Source organism: Saccopteryx bilineata, chromosome 1, assembly GCF_036850765.1.
Source record: "Saccopteryx bilineata isolate mSacBil1 chromosome 1, mSacBil1_pri_phased_curated, whole genome shotgun sequence".
Classification (NCBI taxonomy): domain Eukaryota; kingdom Metazoa; phylum Chordata; class Mammalia; order Chiroptera; family Emballonuridae; genus Saccopteryx; species Saccopteryx bilineata.
The window spans coordinates 407812786-407834596 of NC_089490.1; the positions used below are offsets into that span (position 1 = coordinate 407812786).

Genomic DNA, 21811 nt, shown 5'->3' on the forward strand with positions numbered 1-21811 from the left:
TTTTAAAAAAAAATGTACAGTTCTGTTATTTCAGATTCAAATATCAAAAGAAATATTCTTGTACTAAATTGCCTTTGTAATATGAGAATGTATTAGTACAAACTAATAAAATACATTCTATATAAAAAGAGCAAAAAAAAAAAAAGTTGAGTCATTTTAACAGCGAGTCCCAGAATGGGATAAAGAGAAAAACCTGTTCTCCCTCCTGATGTTGGATGAAGAACAGGGGAGTCTGGGGCTCTTCTACTCCCATGAGTCCCACCCGTGGCCCCTTGTGAACTTAGAGGTAGGACCAGTTTATTAGGAAGAGGTTTAATGGTAAGATTAGGACTAAGATTCCAAATTGAAGGGGGGGGGGGCTCCAGGCTTCCCTCTATATATTAATCGTAGTAGAAGTGAAGGATTTAAAATGAACCCTAGCAATAGAAGCAGGATACCAAGATATAAATGCCTAGGTAAAATGAGGCAAATATTCTGTCAGCACCCTGAACAAGAGCAGCTGTTGTGCTTGTGCTACAGGAAGACTGGAGGCTCTGATAGTCCCGGGTCCACTTGGGTGGTCCTCAGACCCTGATGGGATGAACTGCATGGTAGCCCTGTTACAATGTGCCACTGCTTGGCAACAGAAGTCATGTTGGTCATTGTCACTGCTATTTCCCGAGGACAAGGGTCCTGTGAGTCAGCCCCCAAGGGCTATTAGAGCGCTTAATCCTACAGCCAATTTCTCTTCAAGCCTCTCTAGGTGGGGGGAACAATTTGGCCTTTGTAGGAAATTTGACTCAGTGCAGTGAAAGTCGACAGTTCACAGGGCTAGCCAACCAATCTGCCTTATAATCCCCAGAGCTGACATTTGGGGGTATTGTGGGACAAAAATCGATGAGACTCTACTGGTCAACTGGGGCGGCATTTGCTCCCTAATACCTCTCTAGTTGAGCCTGGCACAAAGTAAGCGAAACAAAAGTGTCGCAAGTCCCAGTGGGTCATTTGATCCGACCATATGTATGTGTGTGTGTGTGTGTGTGTGTGTATATATATATATATATATGCTTTTGGAGTTCCGCGGGGTGTTCCAAATGAGTTCAAAACTCGCAATCAAATAAGCTGCCGGATTTGAATCAACCTTATTCTGGTGGGTAACTATAAACAAGAATATAAATTGAATAAACTATATATATTATAATCAACAAAGATTTGTCAATTACATTAGAGATGAGAGGAAGGGCCCTACCAGCCAAATAGCCTGGGAAAACAAGCTAGCTTTAGATACGATGCTAGCAGAAAAGGGCGAGTTATGTGTTGAAACCCAAGGTTGTACCGACACCCCCAATAACACAGCCCCAGATAGCCAAAGCCTTACATGGGCTGACCATCCTAGCAGATGTTAGCCAAAAACTCAGGTTTTAAATGACCCCTTTTAATTTACTGTTTCAATGGAACAATGGTTCAAAAAATAAAAAAGGATTAATGACCTCTGTATTTACCTCCCTGATCACTGTTACTGGAGTTGTCATTCTTATCGGATGTTGCATCCTCCCGTGTGTTCGAGTCCTAATTCAGAGACTGACTGACGTGGCCACAAGCAAGCAGAGCCCTCCCCGTTACACTAACCAGATGCTAGTAACGAACACCAATATTCAGGGTCGGAGTCTGCTTACCGAATTTGAAAAAAAAGAATGAAGACCTAAAAAAAAAAATAGGGGGAATTGAAGGAAATGTTTAACTCAGGTTCTTTTCTTCCACTAACTTCCCAGCCCCCTTCATTGAATTCCTCTGACTGAGGAATAGAATGAGAAACAGCTCACTTGTTTATCAATCCCCCAGCCCCCTTCCTCCGGTCATCAACCACTCCTCAACCCCCTTACCTAGTTAATGATATCCCCACCTCTCCCTCCCACCTTGGTGCGGCCATTTAAACGAGCCCATCGGGAAAGGATAAGAATGTCCGGTCAACACTCCAGCCAACGGAGCCAGACCCAGCATCCTAGGGCCTGCGTTAGGGATGAAACAGAGTTTGTCCTCTGCCCGCGCTTGCTGACTGGCTTTCAATAGCGGCAGCACGGCCTTCTGCAGAAGTTATTCAAGTTGCCTTGTCGAGATATCTTGTCTCCACGAGTCCACCTCTAACAGTCCTGAGGGACAGTCCAAGCTGAGCGGTCAGCATCCCGCGCCTCCTCCATGCAGGTAAGACCTGCAGGTGGCAACGGGCACAACTTGACCCTTTAGTCTCCGAAGAGCTGTGCGACAGCTACCGTGTGAACTGTGGGGACGGGACTCTCCCTGGGGCTGGAGTGTGAGACCTGTGTGACAACTGGGAGGGGTCCTGCACGGGGACAGTGGCGCCTGCATAGGCTGGGCCTGCAGTGGGGAGTGGATGGGGTGACTCCAGAGTCCACAGGGCCCAGAGTGAGCAGACAGACAGGACCAAACATGAGGACAGGGGTCAGAAACATGCTGTCTGAGCGCAGCCTCTCCTAAATCTTCTTCTCTTGTCACCAGACACTCACGGGTATTTTTCCACCCTCTAAGCACCTTGGCAAATCATCAATTTTCAAAAACCTCAGGAAATAGAAAGTTCTGAGAAATCAAAACCATGCTGGAGAGGGAGGAGCCCTGAGCACTGTCCCAGCAACGGAAACACACCGCGCTGGACTCCGCATCAGAAAGCTCCCACCGTCTTCACTAGAAGCAGCCAGCCAGCACCTGCTCCCCAAAGCCAGAGATGAACAGAGAGGAACACGAAGTGGCCATCCTGGGGGCGCCCCAGAACACAGGACCCGTGATGTCCACCGTGGTCAACATCCAGACCGAGACGGTCATGCCCGACCACATCGTGTGGTCCCTGTTCAACGCGCTCTTCCTCAACCCCTGCTGCCTGGGCTTCGTGGCTTTCGCCTACTCTGTGAAGGTGGGTGCGTGGGGGACTTCTCCAGAAAGTGTGTGTGAGCCACAGAGGTCTCCTGCCCGGATGGCCCCTGGGATTGGGGAGCTCTTTTGTGTGTGCACACGTGTGTGTGCACACGTGTGTGTGTGTGTGTGTGTGGCTCATGGTGAGACTGCATGGGATGCAGGGTCAGGCTTTGCCCACAGACTCCGAGCAATTCCCTATTGATCCTCCAGAAATCACATATTTTTTGCTGTTGTTTTTTTGGCAAGAGAGACTGAGACAGAGAGAGAGGGAGGGACAGACAGGCAGGAAGGGGGTGAGATGAGAAGCATCAATTCTTCATTGTGTCACCATAGTTGTTCATTGATTGCTTTCTCATATGTGCCTTGACTGGGGGGGGGGGGTTTCTGCAGAATGAGTGACCCCTTGCCAAGCCAGTGACCGTGTGCTCAAGCTGGTGAGCCTGCGCTCAAGCCAGATGAGCCCGCTCTTAAGCAGATGACCTCAGGGTTTGGAACCTGGGACCTCTGAGTCCCAGGTTGATGCTGTGTCCACTGCGCCACTGCCAGGTCAGGCCAGAAATTACATTTCTTGAACTTACCATGTGGCTTCAAGGATCCCTCAAAAAGAACAAAGGGAACCTGAAACCCTGACCCCTGGTAGGGTGGGAGGCCAGACAATGGCCTAAGGCACGGGGAGAAGGACCCCTGGGACCCTGCAGAGGCTGAGAGTCTGTGAGGAAGGCCATCAAGGCCCCAAGAGGGAAGGGTCCATCTAGCCCTGTTCAGCTCAGTCCCAGGGGAACTGCGAGAGGAGGTCTGAAGGGCAGGTGGAGGTGGTCTGGGCAGCGACCAGCCAGGGCCGGAGCTCAGTCATAGCACCTGGATCTCCCCAGGACCCCCTCCAGACCCCCCTCACCATCTCTTCTCCCCCAGTCTAGGGACCGGAAGATGGTGCGTGACAGGATTGGGGCACAGAGCTATGCGTCCACCGCCAAGTGCCTGAACATCTGGGCCCTGGTCCTGGGCCTCTTGTCCATCATCATTTTGATCATTATATTTGCAACTGGCTCCCTGATGGTTTCACATTTACCCTATGACATTATGAAGAGTCAGAAAGGCCACTACTAGCTGCCCATCGCCGAGGCCATCACCCTTCCCACAGCTGTTTATACACACGTGTCTACAATGGGATTCAATAAAGGACTTGTGTGTGACAGTGCTGTGTTTTTACCTGGGGACGGGGTCGTTTTTTGTTTGTTGTTTTTTGTGAGAGACAGTGAGAGTCAGAGAGAGGGACAGACAGGGACAGACAGACAGGAAAGGAGAGAGATGAGAAGCATCAATTTTTCGTTGTGGCTCTTTAGTTGTTCACTGATTGCTTTCTCATGTGTGCTTTGCTTGAGCCAGCGACCTCGGGCTCAAGCCGGAGAGCCTTGCTGGGGACCTCGGGGTCTCGAACCTGGGTCCTCTGTGTCTCAATCTGACGCTGTATCCACTGCGCCACCACCTGGTCAGGCTGGGGACAGGGGTCTTGCTGAGAGTCCCACCTGCCCCTGAGACTGAGCCCGTCCCTCCTGTCCCCCCCCCCGGTCCCCCCGTCCCCCCGTCCCCCCTACTGGCTGCTCTGGAACTGGGGTGAAGTGTGTCCTCAGGCCCTGCCTGCACCTGGGACCCAGGCAACACGTGGAGAAGAATTTGGGGTGGAAAAGAATTCGGAATGAAAGTCCCTTTTCTCCAGCGGTTTGAAGCCTGAACCAGGTTTGGTTCCTTTGGGGAATGGTGGTCTTGGTCCAGAAGGTCCTTGGCCCCCAAGGGCCCCCTCAGCTTCAGAAGGCTGCAGGGGCTCCTGGCCGGTTGGCTCAGCGGTAGAGCGTCAGCCTGGCGTGCGGGGGACCCGGGTTCGATTCCCGGCCAGGGCACACAGGAGAAGCGCTCATTTGCTTCTCCACCCCCCCCCTTCCTCTCTGTCTCTCTCTTCCCCTCCCGCAGCCAAGGCTCCATTGGAGCAAAGATGGCCGGGGCGCTGGGGATGGCTCCTTGGCCTCTGCCCCAGGCTCTAGAGTGGCTCTGGTCACGGCAGAGCGACGCCCCAGAGGGGCAGAGCATCGCCCCCTGGTGGGCAGAGCGTCGCCCCTGGTGGGCGTGCCGGGTGGATCCCTGTCGGGCGCATGCGGGAGTCTGTCTGACTGTCTCGCCCCGTTTCCAGCTTCAGAAAAAAAAAGAAAAAGAAAAAGAAAAAGCCACGGAAGCACCGAATAAAGCCAAAGATGCAAATAATGGTAACCCGCAGTTAAAGAAACCAAGAAGTGACAGGGGACATACTCAAGGGAGACGACATGGAAAAAGAAGCATTAAAAAAAGTCATAGACGATCAGCAAGAATCCCTGAACAAATGAAGTCAGAAGGTCACAGGTTTAAAGGAAAAGGAAAGAGAAATAAAGCTGCCCAGACTGGGTCCACTAAAAGAAACCTACAGTTTCCGGGCAAGAAAACTAGGTTTGATAGTGATGACAGATGGACGTGACAAAAATGCTGCATCTGGACCAGTAAAAAGAGCAAGAGAAGAAACAGACGGAGAAGAACCTGCATCAAAACAGCAGAAAACAGAAAATGGTGCCGGAGACCCATAGTTTTAGTAAACAAATTTTTTTATTAAATTTAATTAGGTTCTCAACTGCTTTTATCTTTAGAGGCTTTTAAAAAGAAATCGGATTAGGTCCACATCAATGTCCACCTGTAACAAAGGAAACTATTTGTTTAGCTTGTCTTTTTGTTATCCAAATGAGGATTTTTTTTAAAAAAAAATGTACAGTTCTGTTATTTCAGATTCAAATATCAAAAGAAATATTCTTGTACTAAATTGCCTTTGTAATATGAGAATGTATTAGTACAAACTAATAAAATACATTCTATATAAAAAGAGCAAAAAAAAAAAAAGTTGAGTCATTTTAACAGCGAGTCCCAGAATGGGATAAAGAGAAAAACCTGTTCTCCCTCCTGATGTTGGATGAAGAACAGGGGAGTCTGGGGCTCTTCTACTCCCATGAGTCCCACCCGTGGCCCCTTGTGAACTTAGAGGTAGGACCAGTTTATTAGGAAGAGGTTTAATGGTAAGATTAGGACTAAGATTCCAAATTGAAGGGGGGGGGGGCTCCAGGCTTCCCTCTATATATTAATCGTAGTAGAAGTGAAGGATTTAAAATGAACCCTAGCAATAGAAGCAGGATACCAAGATATAAATGCCTAGGTAAAATGAGGCAAATATTCTGTCAGCACCCTGAACAAGAGCAGCTGTTGTGCTTGTGCTACAGGAAGACTGGAGGCTCTGATAGTCCCGGGTCCACTTGGGTGGTCCTCGGACCCTGATGGGATGAACTGCATGGTAGCCCTGTTACAATGTGCCACTGCTTGGCAACAGAAGTCATGTTGGTCATTGTCACTGCTATTTCCCGAGGACAAGGGTCCTGTGAGTCAGCCCCCAAGGGCTATTAGAGCGCTTAATCCTACAGCCAATTTCTCTTCAAGCCTCTCTAGGTGGGGGGAACAATTTGGCCTTTGTAGGAAATTTGACTCAGTGCAGTGAAAGTCGACAGTTCACAGGGCTAGCCAACCAATCTGCCTTATAATCCCCAGAGCTGACATTTGGGGGTATTGTGGGACAAAAATCGATGAGACTCTACTGGTCAACTGGGGCGGCATTTGCTCCCTAATACCTCTCTAGTTGAGCCTGGCACAAAGTAAGCGAAACAAAAGTGTCGCAAGTCCCAGTGGGTCATTTGATCCGACCATATGTGTGTGTGTGTGTGTGTGTGTGTGTGTGTGTGTGTGTATATATATATATATGCTTTTGGAGTTCCGCGGGGTGTTCCAAATGAGTTCAAAACTCGCAATCAAATAAGCTGCCGGATTTGAATCAACCTTATTCTGGTGGGTAACTATAAACAAGAATATAAATTGAATAAACTATATATATTATAATCAACAAAGATTTGTCAATTACATTAGAGATGAGAGGAAGGGCCCTACCAGCCAAATAGCCTGGGAAAACAAGCTAGCTTTAGATACGATGCTAGCAGAAAAGGGCGAGTTATGTGTTGAAACCCAAGGTTGTACCGACACCCCCAATAACACAGCCCCAGATAGCCAAAGCCTTACATGGGCTGACCATCCTAGCAGATGTTAGCCAAAAACTCAGGTTTTAAATGACCCCTTTTAATTTACTGTTTCAATGGAACAATGGTTCAAAAAATAAAAAAGGATTAATGACCTCTGTATTTACCTCCCTGATCACTGTTACTGGAGTTGTCATTCTTATCGGATGTTGCATCCTCCCGTGTGTTCGAGTCCTAATTCAGAGACTGACTGACGTGGCCACAAGCAAGCAGAGCCCTCCCCGTTACACTAACCAGATGCTAGTAACGAACACCAATATTCAGGGTCGGAGTCTGCTTACCGAATTTGAAAAAAAAGAATGAAGACCTAAAAAAAAAAATAGGGGGAATTGAAGGAAATGTTTAACTCAGGTTCTTTTCTTCCACTAACTTCCCAGCCCCCTTCATTGAATTCCTCTGACTGAGGAATAGAATGAGAAACAGCTCACTTGTTTATCAATCCCCCAGCCCCCTTCCTCCGGTCATCAACCACTCCTCAACCCCCTTACCTAGTTAATGATATCCCCACCTCTCCCTCCCACCTTGGTGCGGCCATTTAAACGAGCCCATCGGGAAAGGATAAGAATGTCCGGTCAACACTCCAGCCAACGGAGCCAGACCCAGCATCCTAGGGCCTGCGTTAGGGATGAAACAGAGTTTGTCCTCTGCCCGCGCTTGCTGACTGGCTTTCAATAGCGGCAGCACGGCCTTCTGCAGAAGTTATTCAAGTTGCCTTGTCGAGATATCTTGTCTCCACGAGTCCACCTCTAACAGTCCTGAGGGACAGTCCAAGCTGAGCGGTCAGCATCCCGCGCCTCCTCCATGCAGGTAAGACCTGCAGGTGGCAACGGGCACAACTTGACCCTTTAGTCTCCGAAGAGCTGTGCGACAGCTACCGTGTGAACTGTGGGGACGGGACTCTCCCTGGGGCTGGAGTGTGAGACCTGTGTGACAACTGGGAGGGGTCCTGCACGGGGACAGTGGCGCCTGCATAGGCTGGGCCTGCAGTGGGGAGTGGATGGGGTGACTCCAGAGTCCACAGGGCCCAGAGTGAGCAGACAGACAGGACCAAACATGAGGACAGGGGTCAGAAACATGCTGTCTGAGCGCAGGCTCTCCTAAATCTTCTTCTCTTGTCACCAGACACTCACGGGTATTTTTCCACCCTCTAAGCACCTTGGCAAATCATCAATTTTCAAAAACCTCAGGAAATAGAAAGTTCTGAGAAATCAAAACCATGCTGGAGAGGGAGGAGCCCTGAGCACTGTCCCAGCAACGGAAACACACCGCGCTGGACTCCGCGTCAGAAAGCTCCCACCGTCTTCACTAGAAGCAGCCAGCCAGCACCTGCTCCCCAAAGCCAGAGATGAACAGAGAGGAACACGAAGTGGCCATCCTGGGGGCGCCCCAGAACACAGGACCCGTGATGTCCACCGTGGTCAACATCCAGACCGAGACGGTCGTGCCCGACCACATCGTGTGGTCCCTGTTCAACGCGCTCTTCCTCAACCCCTGCTGCCTGGGCTTCGTGGCTTTCGCCTACTCTGTGAAGGTGGGTGCGTGGGGGACTTCTCCAGAAAGTGTGTGTGAGCCACAGAGGTCTCCTGCCCGGATGGCCCCTGGGATTGGGGAGCTCTTTTGTGTGTGCACACGTGTGTGTGCACACGTGTGTGTGTGTGTGTGTGTGGCTCATGGTGAGACTGCATGGGATGCAGGGTCAGGCTTTGCCCACAGACTCCGAGCAATTCCCTATTGATCCTCCAGAAATCACATATTTTTTGCTGTTGTTTTTTTGGCAAGAGAGACTGAGACAGAGAGAGAGGGAGGGACAGACAGGCAGGAAGGGGGTGAGATGAGAAGCATCAATTCTTCATTGTGTCACCATAGTTGTTCATTGATTGCTTTCTCATATGTGCCTTGACTGGGGGGGGGGGGTTTCTGCAGAATGAGTGACCCCTTGCCAAGCCAGTGACCGTGTGCTCAAGCTGGTGAGCCTGCGCTCAAGCCAGATGAGCCCGCTCTTAAGCAGATGACCTCAGGGTTTGGAACCTGGGACCTCTGAGTCCCAGGTTGATGCTGTGTCCACTGCGCCACTGCCAGGTCAGGCCAGAAATTACATTTCTTGAACTTACCATGTGGCTTCAAGGATCCCTCAAAAAGAACAAAGGGAACCTGAAACCCTGACCCCTGGTAGGGTGGGAGGCCAGACAATGGCCTAAGGCACGGGGAGAAGGACCCCTGGGACCCTGCAGAGGCTGAGAGTCTGTGAGGAAGGCCATCAAGGCCCCAAGAGGGAAGGGTCCATCTAGCCCTGTTCAGCTCAGTCCCAGGGGAACTGCGAGAGGAGGTCTGAAGGGCAGGTGGAGGTGGTCTGGGCAGCGACCAGCCAGGGCCGGAGCTCAGTCATAGCACCTGGATCTCCCCAGGACCCCCTCCAGACCCCCCTCACCATCTCTTCTCCCCCAGTCTAGGGACCGGAAGATGGTGCGTGACAGGATTGGGGCACAGAGCTATGCGTCCACCGCCAAGTGCCTGAACATCTGGGCCCTGGTCCTGGGCCTCTTGTCCATCATCATTTTGATCATTATATTTGCAACTGGCTCCCTGATGGTTTCACATTTACCCTATGACATTATGAAGAGTCAGAAAGGCCACTACTAGCTGCCCATCACCGAGGCCATCACCCTTCCCACAGCTGTTTATACACACGTGTCTACAATGGGATTCAATAAAGGACTTGTGTGTGACAGTGCTGTGTTTTTACCTGGGGACGGGGTCGTTTTTTGTTTGTTGTTTTTTGTGAGAGACAGTGAGAGTCAGAGAGAGGGACAGACAGGGACAGACATACAGGAAAGGAGAGAGATGAGAAGCATCAATTTTTCGTTGTGGCTCTTTAGTTGTTCACTGATTGCTTTCTCATGTGTGCTTTGCTTGAGCCAGCGACCTCGGGCTCAAGCCGGAGAGCCTTGCTGGGGACCTCGGGGTCTCGAACCTGGGTCCTCTGTGTCTCAATCTGACGCTGTATCCACTGCGCCACCACCTGGTCAGGCTGGGGACAGGGGTCTTGCTGAGAGTCCCACCTGCCCCTGAGACTGAGCCCGTCCCTCCTGTCCCCCCCCCCGGTCCCCCCGTCCCCCCGTCCCCCCTACTGGCTGCTCTGGAACTGGGGTGAAGTGTGTCCTCAGGCCCTGCCTGCACCTGGGACCCAGGCAACACGTGGAGAAGAATTTGGGGTGGAAAAGAATTCGGAATGAAAGTCCCTTTTCTCCAGCGGTTTGAAGCCTGAACCAGGTTTGGTTCCTTTGGGGAATGGTGGTCTTGGTCCAGAAGGTCCTTGGCCCCCAAGGGCCCCCTCAGCTTCAGAAGGCTGCAGGGGCTCCTGGCCGGTTGGCTCAGCGGTAGAGCGTCAGCCTGGCGTGCGGGGGACCCGGGTTCGATTCCCGGCCAGGGCACACAGGAGAAGCGCTCATTTGCTTCTCCACCCCCCCCCCTTCCTCTCTGTCTCTCTCTTCCCCTCCCGCAGCCAAGGCTCCATTGGAGCAAAGATGGCCGGGGCGCTGGGGATGGCTCCTTGGCCTCTGCCCCAGGCTCTAGAGTGGCTCTGGTCACGGCAGAGCGACGCCCCAGAGGGGCAGAGCATCGCCCCCTGGTGGGCAGAGCGTCGCCCCTGGTGGGCGTGCCGGGTGGATCCCTGTCGGGCGCATGCGGGAGTCTGTCTGACTGTCTCGCCCCGTTTCCAGCTTCAGAAAAAAAAAGAAAAAGAAAAAGAAAAAGCCACGGAAGCACCGAATAAAGCCAAAGATGCAAATAATGGTAACCCGCAGTTAAAGAAACCAAGAAGTGACAGGGGACATACTCAAGGGAGACGACATGGAAAAAGAAGCATTAAAAAAAGTCATAGACGATCAGCAAGAATCCCTGAACAAATGAAGTCAGAAGGTCACAGGTTTAAAGGAAAAGGAAAGAGAAATAAAGCTGCCCAGACTGGGTCCACTAAAAGAAACCTACAGTTTCCGGGCAAGAAAACTAGGTTTGATAGTGATGACAGATGGACGTGACAAAAATGCTGCATCTGGACCAGTAAAAAGAGCAAGAGAAGAAACAGACGGAGAAGAACCTGCATCAAAACAGCAGAAAACAGAAAATGGTGCCGGAGACCCATAGTTTTAGTAAACAAATTTTTTTATTAAATTTAATTAGGTTCTCAACTGCTTTTATCTTTAGAGGCTTTTAAAAAGAAATCGGATTAGGTCCACATCAATGTCCACCTGTAACAAAGGAAACTATTTGTTTAGCTTGTCTTTTTGTTATCCAAATGAGGATTTTTTTTAAAAAAAAATGTACAGTTCTGTTATTTCAGATTCAAATATCAAAAGAAATATTCTTGTACTAAATTGCCTTTGTAATATGAGAATGTATTAGTACAAACTAATAAAATACATTCTATATAAAAAGAGCAAAAAAAAAAAAAAGTTGAGTCATTTTAACAGCGAGTCCCAGAATGGGATAAAGAGAAAAACCTGTTCTCCCTCCTGATGTTGGATGAAGAACAGGGGAGTCTGGGGCTCTTCTACTCCCATGAGTCCCACCCGTGGCCCCTTGTGAACTTAGAGGTAGGACCAGTTTATTAGGAAGAGGTTTAATGGTAAGATTAGGACTAAGATTCCAAATTGAAGGGGGGGGGGGGCTCCAGGCTTCCCTCTATATATTAATCGTAGTAGAAGTGAAGGATTTAAAATGAACCCTAGCAATAGAAGCAGGATACCAAGATATAAATGCCTAGGTAAAATGAGGCAAATATTCTGTCAGCACCCTGAACAAGAGCAGCTGTTGTGCTTGTGCTACAGGAAGACTGGAGGCTCTGATAGTCCCGGGTCCACTTGGGTGGTCCTCGGACCCTGATGGGATGAACTGCATGGTAGCCCTGTTACAATGTGCCACTGCTTGGCAACAGAAGTCATGTTGGTCATTGTCACTGCTATTTCCCGAGGACAAGGGTCCTGTGAGTCAGCCCCCAAGGGCTATTAGAGCGCTTAATCCTACAGCCAATTTCTCTTCAAGCCTCTCTAGGTGGGGGGAACAATTTGGCCTTTGTAGGAAATTTGACTCAGTGCAGTGAAAGTCGACAGTTCACAGGGCTAGCCAACCAATCTGCCTTATAATCCCCAGAGCTGACATTTGGGGGTATTGTGGGACAAAAATCGATGAGACTCTACTGGTCAACTGGGGCGGCATTTGCTCCCTAATACCTCTCTAGTTGAGCCTGGCACAAAGTAAGCGAAACAAAAGTGTCGCAAGTCCCAGTGGGTCATTTGATCCGACCATATGTATGTGTGTGTGTGTGTGTGTGTGTGTATATATATATATATATATGCTTTTGGAGTTCCGCGGGGTGTTCCAAATGAGTTCAAAACTCGCAATCAAATAAGCTGCCGGATTTGAATCAACCTTATTCTGGTGGGTAACTATAAACAAGAATATAAATTGAATAAACTATATATATTATAATCAACAAAGATTTGTCAATTACATTAGAGATGAGAGGAAGGGCCCTACCAGCCAAATAGCCTGGGAAAACAAGCTAGCTTTAGATACGATGCTAGCAGAAAAGGGCGAGTTATGTGTTGAAACCCAAGGTTGTACCGACACCCCCAATAACACAGCCCCAGATAGCCAAAGCCTTACATGGGCTGACCATCCTAGCAGATGTTAGCCAAAAACTCAGGTTTTAAATGACCCCTTTTAATTTACTGATTCAATGGAACAATGGTTCAAAAAATAAAAAAGGATTAATGACCTCTGTATTTACCTCCCTGATCACTGTTACTGGAGTTGTAATTATTATCGGATGTTGCATCCTCCCGTGTGTTCGAGTCCTAATTCAGAGACTGACTGACGTGGCCACAAGCAAGCAGAGCCCTCCCCGTTACACTAACCAGATGCTAGTAACGAACACCAATATTCAGGGTCGGAGTCTGCTTACCGAATTTGAAAAAAAAGAATGAAGACCTAAAAAAAAAAATAGGGGGAATTGAAGGAAATGTTTAACTCAGGTTCTTTTCTTCCACTAACTTCCCAGCCCCCTTCATTGAATTCCTCTGACTGAGGAATAGAATGAGAAACAGCTCACTTGTTTATCAATCCCCCAGCCCCCTTCCTCCGGTCATCAACCACTCCTCAACCCCCTTACCTAGTTAATGATATCCCCACCTCTCCCTCCCACCTTGGTGCGGCCATTTAAACGAGCCCATCGGGAAAGGATAAGAATGTCCGGTCAACACTCCAGCCAACGGAGCCAGACCCAGCATCCTAGGGCCTGCGTTAGGGATGAAACAGAGTTTGTCCTCTGCCCGCGCTTGCTGACTGGCTTTCAATAGCGGCAGCACGGCCTTCTGCAGAAGTTATTCAAGTTGCCTTGTCGAGATATCTTGTCTCCACGAGTCCACCTCTAACAGTCCTGAGGGACAGTCCAAGCTGAGCGGTCAGCATCCCGCGCCTCCTCCATGCAGGTAAGACCTGCAGGTGGCAACGGGCACAACTTGACCCTTTAGTCTCCGAAGAGCTGTGGGACAGCTACCGTGTGAACTGTGGGGACGGGACTCTCCCTGGGGCTGGAGTGTGAGACCTGTGTGACAACTGGGAGGGGTCCTGCACGGGGACAGTGGCGCCTGCATAGGCTGGGCCTGCAGTGGGGAGTGGATGGGGTGACTCCAGAGTCCACAGGGCCCAGAGTGAGCAGACAGACAGGACCAAACATGAGGACAGGGGTCAGAAACATGCTGTCTGAGCGCAGCCTCTCCTAAATCTTCTTCTCTTGTCACCAGACACTCACGGGTATTTTTCCACCCTCTAAGCACCTTGGCAAATCATCAATTTTCAAAAACCTCAGGAAATAGAAAGTTCTGAGAAATCAAAACCATGCTGGAGAGGGAGGAGCCCTGAGCACTGTCCCAGCAACGGAAACACACCGCGCTGGACTCCGCGTCAGAAAGCTCCCACCGTCTTCACTAGAAGCAGCCAGCCAGCACCTGCTCCCCAAAGCCAGAGATGAACAGAGAGGAACACGAAGTGGCCATCCTGGGGGCGCCCCAGAACTCAGGACCCGTGATGTCCACCGTGGTCAACATCCAGACCGAGACGGTCGTGCCCGACCACATCGTGTGGTCCCTGTTCAACGCGCTCTTCCTCAACCCCTGCTGCCTGGGCTTCGTGGCCTTCGCCTACTCTGTGAAGGTGGGTGTGTGCGTGGGGGACTTCTCCAGAAAGTGTGTGTGAGCCACAGAGGTCTCCTGCCCGGATGGCCCCTGGGATTGGGGAGCTCTTTTGTGTGTGCACACGTGTGTGTGCACACGTGTGTGTGTGTGTGTGTGTGTGGCTCATGGTGAGACTGCATGGGATGCAGGGTCAGGCTTTGCCCACAGACTCCGAGCAATTCCCTATTGACCCTCCAGAAATCACATATTTTTTGCTGTTGTTTTTTTGGCAAGAGAGACTGAGACAGAGAGAGAGGGAGGGACAGACAGGCAGGAAGGGGGTGAGATGAGAAGCATCAATTCTTCATTGTGTCACCATAGTTGTTCATTGATTGCTTTCTCATATGTGCCTTGACTGGGGGGGGGGGGGTTTCTGCAGAATGAGTGACCCCTTGCCAAGCCAGTGACCGTGTGCTCAAGCTGGTGAGCCTGCGCTCAAGCCAGATGAGCCCGCTCTTAAGCAGATGACCTCAGGGTTTGGAACCTGGGACCTCTGAGTCCCAGGTTGATGCTGTGTCCACTGCGCCACTGCCAGGTCAGGCCGGAAATTACATTTCTTGAACTTACCATGTGGCTTCAAGGATCCCTCAAAAAGAACAAAGGGAACCTGAAACCCTGACCCCTGGTAGGGTGGGAGGCCAGACAATGGCCTAAGGCACGGGGAGAAGGACCCCTGGGACCCTGCAGAGGCTGAGAGTCTGTGAGGAAGGCCATCAAGGCCCCAAGAGGGAAGGGTCCATCTAGCCCTGTTCAGCTCAGTCCCAGGGGAACTGCGAGAGGAGGTCTGAAGGGCAGGTGGAGGTGGTCTGGGCAGCGACCAGCCAGGGCCGGAGCTCAGTCATAGCACCTGGATCTCCCCAGGACCCCCTCCAGACCCCCCTCACCATCTCTTCTCCCCCAGTCTAGGGACCGGAAGATGGTGCGTGACAGGATTGGGGCACAGAGCTATGCGTCCACCGCCAAGTGCCTGAACATCTGGGCCCTGGTCCTGGGCCTCTTGTCCATCATCATTTTGATCATTATATTTGCAACTGGCTCCCTGATGGTTTCACATTTACCCTATGACATTATGAAGAGTCAGAAAGGCCACTACTAGCTGCCCATCGCCGAGGCCATCACCCTTCCCACAGCTGTTTATACACACGTGTCTACAATGGGATTCAATAAAGGACTTGTGTGTGACAGTGCTGTGTTTTTACCTGGGGACGGGGTCGTTTTTTGTTTGTTGTTTTTTGTGACAGAGACAGTGAGAGTCAGAGAGAGGGACAGACAGGGACAGACATACAGGAAAGGAGAGAGATGAGAAGCATCAATTTTTCGTTGTGGCACTTTAGTTGTTCACTGATTGCTTTCTCATGTGTGCTTTGCTTGAGCCAGCGACCTCGGGCTCAAGCCGGAGAGCCTTGCTGGGGACCTCGGGGTCTCGAACCTGGGTCCTCTGTGTCTCAATCTGACGCTGTAACCACTGCGCCACCACCTGGTCAGGCTGGGGACAGGGGTCTTGCTGAGAGTCCCACCTGCCCCTGAGACTGAGCCCGTCCCCCCATCCCCCCTACTGGCTGCTCTGGAACTGGGGTGAAGTGTGTCCTCAGGCCCTGCCTGCACCTGGGACCCAGGCAACACGTGGAGAAGAATTTGGGGTGGAAAAGAATTCGGAATGAAAGTCCCTTTTCTCCAGTGGTTTGAAGCCTGAACCAGGTTTGGTTCCTTTGGGGAATGGTGGTCCTGGTCCAGAAGGTCCTTGGCCCCCAAGGGCCCCCTCAGCTTCAGAAGGCTGCAGGGGCTCCTGGCCGGTTGGCTCAGCGGTAGAGCGTCAGCCTGGCGTGCGGGGGTCCCGGGTTCGATTCCCGGCCAGGGCACACAGGAGAAGCGCCCATTTGCTTCTCCACCCCCCCACCCTTCCTCTCTGTCTCTCTCTTCCCCTCCCGCAGCCAAGGCTCCATTGGAGCAAAGATGGCCGGGGCGCTGGGGATGGCTCCTTGGCCTCTGCCCCAGGCGCTAGAGTGGCTCTGGTCGCGGCAGAGCGACGCCCCGGAGTGGCAGAGCATCACCCCCTGGTGGGCAGAGCATCGCCCCTGGTGGGCAGAGCATCACCCCCTGGTGGGCAGAGCATCGCCCCTGGTGGGCAGAGCATCACCCCCTGGTGGGCAGAGCGTCGCCCCCGGTGGGTGTGCCGGGTGGATCCCGGTCGGGCGCATGCGAGAGTCTGTCTGACTGTCTCTCCCGGTTTCCAGCTTCAGAAAAATAAAAAAAAATTAAAATTAAAAAAATAAAAAAAGAAGGCTGCAGGGGGCAGGACTGGGGGGGGGCGTCCACAGGCCGCGTGTGGAGAGAACCCAGGGGTTCCCTGCTCTTCAGGTGGAGAAGAAACCCCAGGCCTGACCTGGAAATAGGCTCCGTACCTGGTTCTGTCCGTGTTTCCAGACGTGTGGGCACTAAAGGGTGCCCCTGGCAGACCCTACCTACAAGCAGTGGGGCAGGAGCATTGGGAGCTGGGGCTGCCGTAGCCTGCCCCTTCCTCCCTGTACCCCGGACCCCAGCTGTGGCTCTTCCCCACTCCCCACCCTCAACCTCTTATCTGACTCCACAGCAGCGCCCTGACTCCAGGACGCAGCTCGTGGGTTGGGGTTCCCAGCCACTGGAGCTCATGGGGATGCCCCTGTCCCCCGGAGTTCTACATCTGAGCAGGAGAGGGGCCAGGCCCAGGGAAGCCGCCCCTATTGGAGGGGAGGCTGGTGGACCCGCTCCTGTGGGTTCGGGGAAGGGTTTGCTCCTCGGTGGGACCGGACAGGGAGCTTCGCCACGTGACCCAACCCGGCCTGGGTGCCTGGGGCCGGTCGGTCGCACATCCCTTCCAGGCAGCGGGCAGGAAGGCGGTCAGCACGGGAAGAGACCCCGTCTGAGCTGCTGTGACGTGAGACGAGGGTGCTGCTAGGTAGGAGCACTCTCTTGTGCAGCCAGAGATCTCGAGCTCTGGAGAAATTACATGGACGCTTGTGTGATAAGGTGCCAAGGAATTGCAAACATGGTTAACATGAGTATTTTAAAAGGAAGAGTCAGGCCCCCTTACCCCTCCTCTCTGAAAAGAAAGAAACCCAGAGAAAGAGATTAAAGAGGCAAAAGTTATTTAGTATCTAATCATATTTCTCTGGAAGGATAAAACTTATCTGGAAACTCCCCCTTCTCCTTCCTTAAGATCTTTTTGGAAGAAAATGTTTACATATCTTAATTAATTGTAATTCCGACACTGATTCTAACTCTTCCTCCCCTCCTGGAGTCCTGAGAGTGACGTATACTAACGTGAGCCCACTCCCCTTGCTTGAAAAACCTTCATTCTGTAACATTTTTATGCTTTCTAATAATCATCCCTCTTGAAATCCTTTATATGTATAAAACTTGTAAACTAAACAAGCGGAGACTAAATAAGCTAGCCCCAACACTTTCAGCAAAGGTTATTTTCATTTAGCCTCTCTCCTTATCCTAAGCTAACCATTTCCGTGTGGCGACAGTGATGGGGGGTGGACACTGGAAGATTTGGCAATGTCTTTGCAGGGTATGTAAAACAATGATCATACTGTGTTATCTTGTGGTCTGGATGTGTAAGAATGCTTTTTCCTTTCAAAAGATCCTGTATAGATGTAAGCTTGTTAGTCATTGACTATTGTACCATGCTCCCTCCTTACCCACCCCAAACAGTACTTCCAGTACTTGATTTTGAAATTATTATCTATTTATTTATTCATTTTTTAGAGGAGACAGAGAGGGGGGGGGGAGGAGGAGCAGGAAGCCATCAACTCCCATATGCCTTGACCGGACAAGCCCAGGGTTTTGAACCGGCAACCTCAGCATTCCAGGTCAACGCTTGATCCACTGCACCACTACAGGCCAGGCCAGTACTTGATTTTGTATATAAGAAGGTCTAAAACAATAAGAGAGCCTACATCATATGGCCAACATATGGCCCGTGGGCCGGATCCAGCCTGCGTAATGAGTTTATGCGGCCCGCAATTAAATTTTTAATATTCTCCGCTACTTTAAAATCTCAGCTACTTAGAAGTGGAAGTGTCTTTGATTATTGGAAATCGAGATATTTAAGAAGATAGTGATATGCGGAAAAGAATTCCGTGTGTGACTAATCTAGGGTTAACTTCCAATAATTGGTTGAATGGATTCGCGATACTTTTTTATTTTTTAGAAAACTTTTATTATAAAGATTTACAATTTTTGTACTCGTCTGTACTCGATATGAACTGTTTGACGTTTAGCGGCGATGTGAAACCCATGTTCTTTTAGGCAGAGTTTGCCAGTGTGCGCCCAAGGTCAAACAATTCGTTATTTTTGGGGTCAAGTGTGCCGAATCAAGTTGGCATTGTAGCACAGACAATAGCTGCAGTTGATAACTGAAAACGTGTCCGGGCTGTTTGTAAAACGAAATAATTGTTTTATTTGCGATATAACCCCTTCAAGCTCATTCTATTAATTAAATATTGTTTCGATATTTATACGGTATGGATAACTATCCAGTTTGGATATTTATACGGTATGTAATTATATTTTTATTAAAATAATATCGGATATTAAAAATGTTTTTCACTCATTTACATTTATCCATAAACAAATTACATAATAAAATTGTTGTTTACTTAAACGAATCGTTTTAGTATTTAACATTTTTTTTAATTTTTTTTATTTTATTTTATTTTACTTATTCAGTTTTAGAGAGGAGAGAGAGAGGGAGAGAGAGAAATAGAGGAGAGAGAGACAGAGAGAAAGAAGGGGGGAGGAGCTGGAAGCATCAACTCCCATATGTGCCTTGACCAGGCAAGCCCAGGGTTTTGAACCGGCAACCTCAGCATTTCCAGGTCGACGCTTTATTCACTGCGCCACCACAGGTCAGGCAATTATTTAACATTTTTTAATTTTAATATTTCGTCTGGCCCATGAAAAAATTTTTTTCTAAATCTGGCCGGAGTGGGGCAAAAACTGTAGTCCACGCCTGGCCGACACGATTTGGGATCGTGCCCCGTGCAGCTAGCTGGCTAATTAATAAACTCACATTTCTTCTGTAACCCGCCTGGTGTCTCTATGTAACCCGCGGATGGCAGTACTTTATAACACTTGCAGCTGCAGGTCAGTGGAAAGGTCCTCCTGGGTAATGCCCGCGGGACTCAGAGAAGTTAGCAGTGAGCAGCCTAGGTCCTGGGAGACCACCAGCCGCTCAGGCGTCACCGATGCGCGGGTGGGCGTTGCGAGGACGGTGGGTGGGGAGACCTGGCAGCGGTTGAGAAAGCGGTGGGAGCCTGCAGGTTGGGCAGAGGGCGGAGCCGGAGGTGGGCGGGGCATCGGGCGGGGCGGGCGCGCGGGCCTGAGTGGGAGGGCCGGGCGGGCGGGGCCTGGAGCACGAGGCGGTGCCCAGGCACGTGGAGGAGGCTGAGGGGTGGGAACATCTCTGCGGTTTCCCCAGCCACCCTCGCCCGCCTTCGGGAGACCGTCCCCCTCCTGCTGTGCCTGGAGTGAAACCCGGAGGAACACAGTGGGGCGTAGGGGACTCGGGAAGGTGCCCAGAACGGGTCAGGGCCTCAGGCGGGCCAGGGCAGAGAGCAGGCCAGGTGTACTCCTGCAGGAGGGTGGCCTGGCCCTCCTGGCTGTGGACTCTGGCCCTTGCTGACCTCTGGGCGGGCAGCAGGCGGGTGGGACGCGCAGCAGGGCCCCTCCCCAGGTAAAAACAGAGCACTGTCACATACAAGTCCTTTATTGAATTCCATTGTAGACACATGTACGTATAAACAGCTGTGGAAAGGGTAACGGCCTCAGGCGATGGGCAGCTACTAGAGGCTTCGGTAACTCAAATAACGTCAAAATTTCCTGGAAATTAGTTATGAAACCTGTGTTATGCCAAAAACAATGGCTGCGACGATGACACCAATTATGCCAAAGATGCCCAGGATCAGGGCCCAGATGTTCAGGCACTTGGCGGTGGACGCGTAGCTCTGCGCCCCGATCACGTCGCCCACCATCTTCCGGTCCCTAGACTGGGGAAGAGATGGTGAGGGGGGCTTGGAGGGGGTCCTGGGGAGATCCAGGTGCTATGACTGAGCTCCTGCCCTGGCTGGTCCCTGCCCAGACCACCTCCACCTGCCCTTCAGCCAGATCAGGGGCCCTCCCCTCCCCGACCCTGGGCCAGAGCAGGACAGCGCCAGGTGGGCCCCTCCCTCACAGACTCTCAGCCTCTCCAGGGGCCCCAGGGCTCCTCCTCCCCCTGCCCTGGCCCCTCTGCTGGCCTCTCACCCCACGTGGGGCAGCGTCTTAGAGGGCCTTTTCCTTTTTCTGGACCAGACTTGAGGTCTGAGATGGATGTGTGAAGGACATAATTTCTCTAATTAGGCTGGGAAGGAGGGCTCCTGGGGTGGTGGAGACATAGGGGACCCTCCCCTCTGCACGCACCGGCATACAGCCCTCCCCCCGCGGACTCTCACTGGGAATGGACCCCCACCTGACCCACAGGCACTGATACACAGGAGAGTACTCTCACGAGGAGTCCCCAGTCCCAAGGGCCATCCGGGCAGGAGACCTCTGTGGGCTCACACACAGTCTCTGACGAAGCCCCACGCACCCACCTTCACTGAGTAGGCGAAGGCCACGAAGCCCAGGCAGAAGGTGTTGAGGAAGAGCGTGTTGAACAGCGACCAGACGATGTGGTCGGGCACGACGGTCTCAGTCTGGATGTTGACCACGGTGGTCCTCAGGGGTGCCGAGCTCTGGGACGCCCCCAGCATCATCACCTCGTGCTCCTCCTTGAGCACGTCATAGGGTGGGGAGGCTCCGGTGTGCGGGCTAGCGAGGAAAGGCTGGAAATTGCGGTTCATGGCGCCGAAACTGAGCAGCTGCCCTCTGGATCTCAGGAAGATGGGGATTCAGCGGGTAGTTTCGATTTCTCCAAAATTTTCTGTTTCCTGGGCTTGTGAAATGGAGCAGTGGCTGCATTCCAAGATGCGTCACCGCTGAGAAGTGTCAGGTTACACAAGCGCCCAGCAGAGGAAGCTGAGGGTCCGGGAGTGGGGCGGGGATGGGGTGTGTGTGTGGGGGGGGGGGAGGTCTTCCTGCCCCTGTCACTCTAGTCAGGCTTTGTCTCAGCTATCCTGGTGTCTCAGGGAGTGAGGGGCACTTGGGGACTGTAAAGCCAGCAGGCAGGGCCAGGGCCAGCATCACAGCCGTCTGGCCCATGCAGGTTCGCATTGGATTCGGACAGTCGGTAAAGAAACCATGGAGCCAAAAACTGGTGGGCCATAGTCTTTAATCTAGCTTGCACCCGGCGGGCAAGTAAAAATACACACTGGGCTCCAAAACCCAGTCACATTCAGTGCTCACAAAGCTACTGATTTATCCGAGTTTCCTAGAATCAAAGGTTTCTAGCTCACCAGCCTTATTCTCCTCAGTTCCCCATTTCCTTCCTTATCCCAGATACAAACTCTGTACAAACTGGCATCTCACTCAGTACTCCACCATCTTGGCTGCTTTTCC

At 51.3% G+C, this 21811-nt stretch overlaps 4 protein-coding genes across 6 annotated transcripts; 3 read left to right on the forward strand and 1 right to left on the reverse strand.

Annotated features, from left to right (window-relative positions):
• Window positions 1-1917: 1917 nt before the first annotated feature.
• Window positions 1918-4102, forward strand: LOC136319119 (interferon-induced transmembrane protein 1-like). Its single transcript, XM_066252494.1, has 3 exons — window positions 1918-2181; window positions 2497-2905; window positions 3820-4102. Exons 2-3 carry the CDS (start codon window positions 2720-2722, stop codon window positions 4012-4014), a joined length of 381 nt encoding a protein of 126 aa, XP_066108591.1. The 5' UTR covers window positions 1918-2181; window positions 2497-2719; the 3' UTR covers window positions 4015-4102.
• A 3500-nt stretch (window positions 4103-7602) lies between these two features.
• Window positions 7603-9786, forward strand: LOC136319122 (interferon-induced transmembrane protein 1-like). 2 transcript variants are annotated; one of them, XM_066252499.1, is made up of 3 exons: window positions 7603-7865; window positions 8181-8589; window positions 9504-9786. In XM_066252499.1, exons 2-3 carry the CDS (start codon window positions 8404-8406, stop codon window positions 9696-9698), a joined length of 381 nt encoding a protein of 126 aa, XP_066108596.1. In that variant the 5' UTR covers window positions 7603-7865; window positions 8181-8403; the 3' UTR covers window positions 9699-9786. The 2 variants fall into 2 exon arrangements, with proteins under 2 accessions (XP_066108596.1, XP_066108597.1); XM_066252500.1 differs by having other exon boundaries at window positions 8246-8589.
• A 3502-nt stretch (window positions 9787-13288) lies between these two features.
• On the forward strand, window positions 13289-15474 carry LOC136319123 (interferon-induced transmembrane protein 3-like). 2 transcript variants are annotated; one of them, XM_066252501.1, is made up of 3 exons: window positions 13289-13546; window positions 13862-14270; window positions 15192-15474. In XM_066252501.1, the coding sequence occupies exons 2-3, from the start codon at window positions 14085-14087 to the stop codon at window positions 15384-15386; spliced, it is 381 nt and encodes a 126-aa protein (XP_066108598.1). In that variant the 5' UTR covers window positions 13289-13546; window positions 13862-14084; the 3' UTR covers window positions 15387-15474. The 2 variants fall into 2 exon arrangements, with proteins under 2 accessions (XP_066108598.1, XP_066108599.1); XM_066252502.1 differs by having other exon boundaries at window positions 13927-14270.
• A 4552-nt stretch (window positions 15475-20026) lies between these two features.
• LOC136319125 (interferon-induced transmembrane protein 3-like) lies at window positions 20027-21246 on the reverse strand. The gene is made up of 2 exons (XM_066252504.1): window positions 20908-21246; window positions 20027-20322 (listed from the first exon to the last, which is right to left on the reverse strand). Exons 1-2 carry the CDS (start codon window positions 21154-21156, stop codon window positions 20167-20169), a joined length of 405 nt encoding a protein of 134 aa, XP_066108601.1. The 5' UTR covers window positions 21157-21246; the 3' UTR covers window positions 20027-20166.
• Between the last annotated feature and the right edge of the window lie 565 nt (window positions 21247-21811).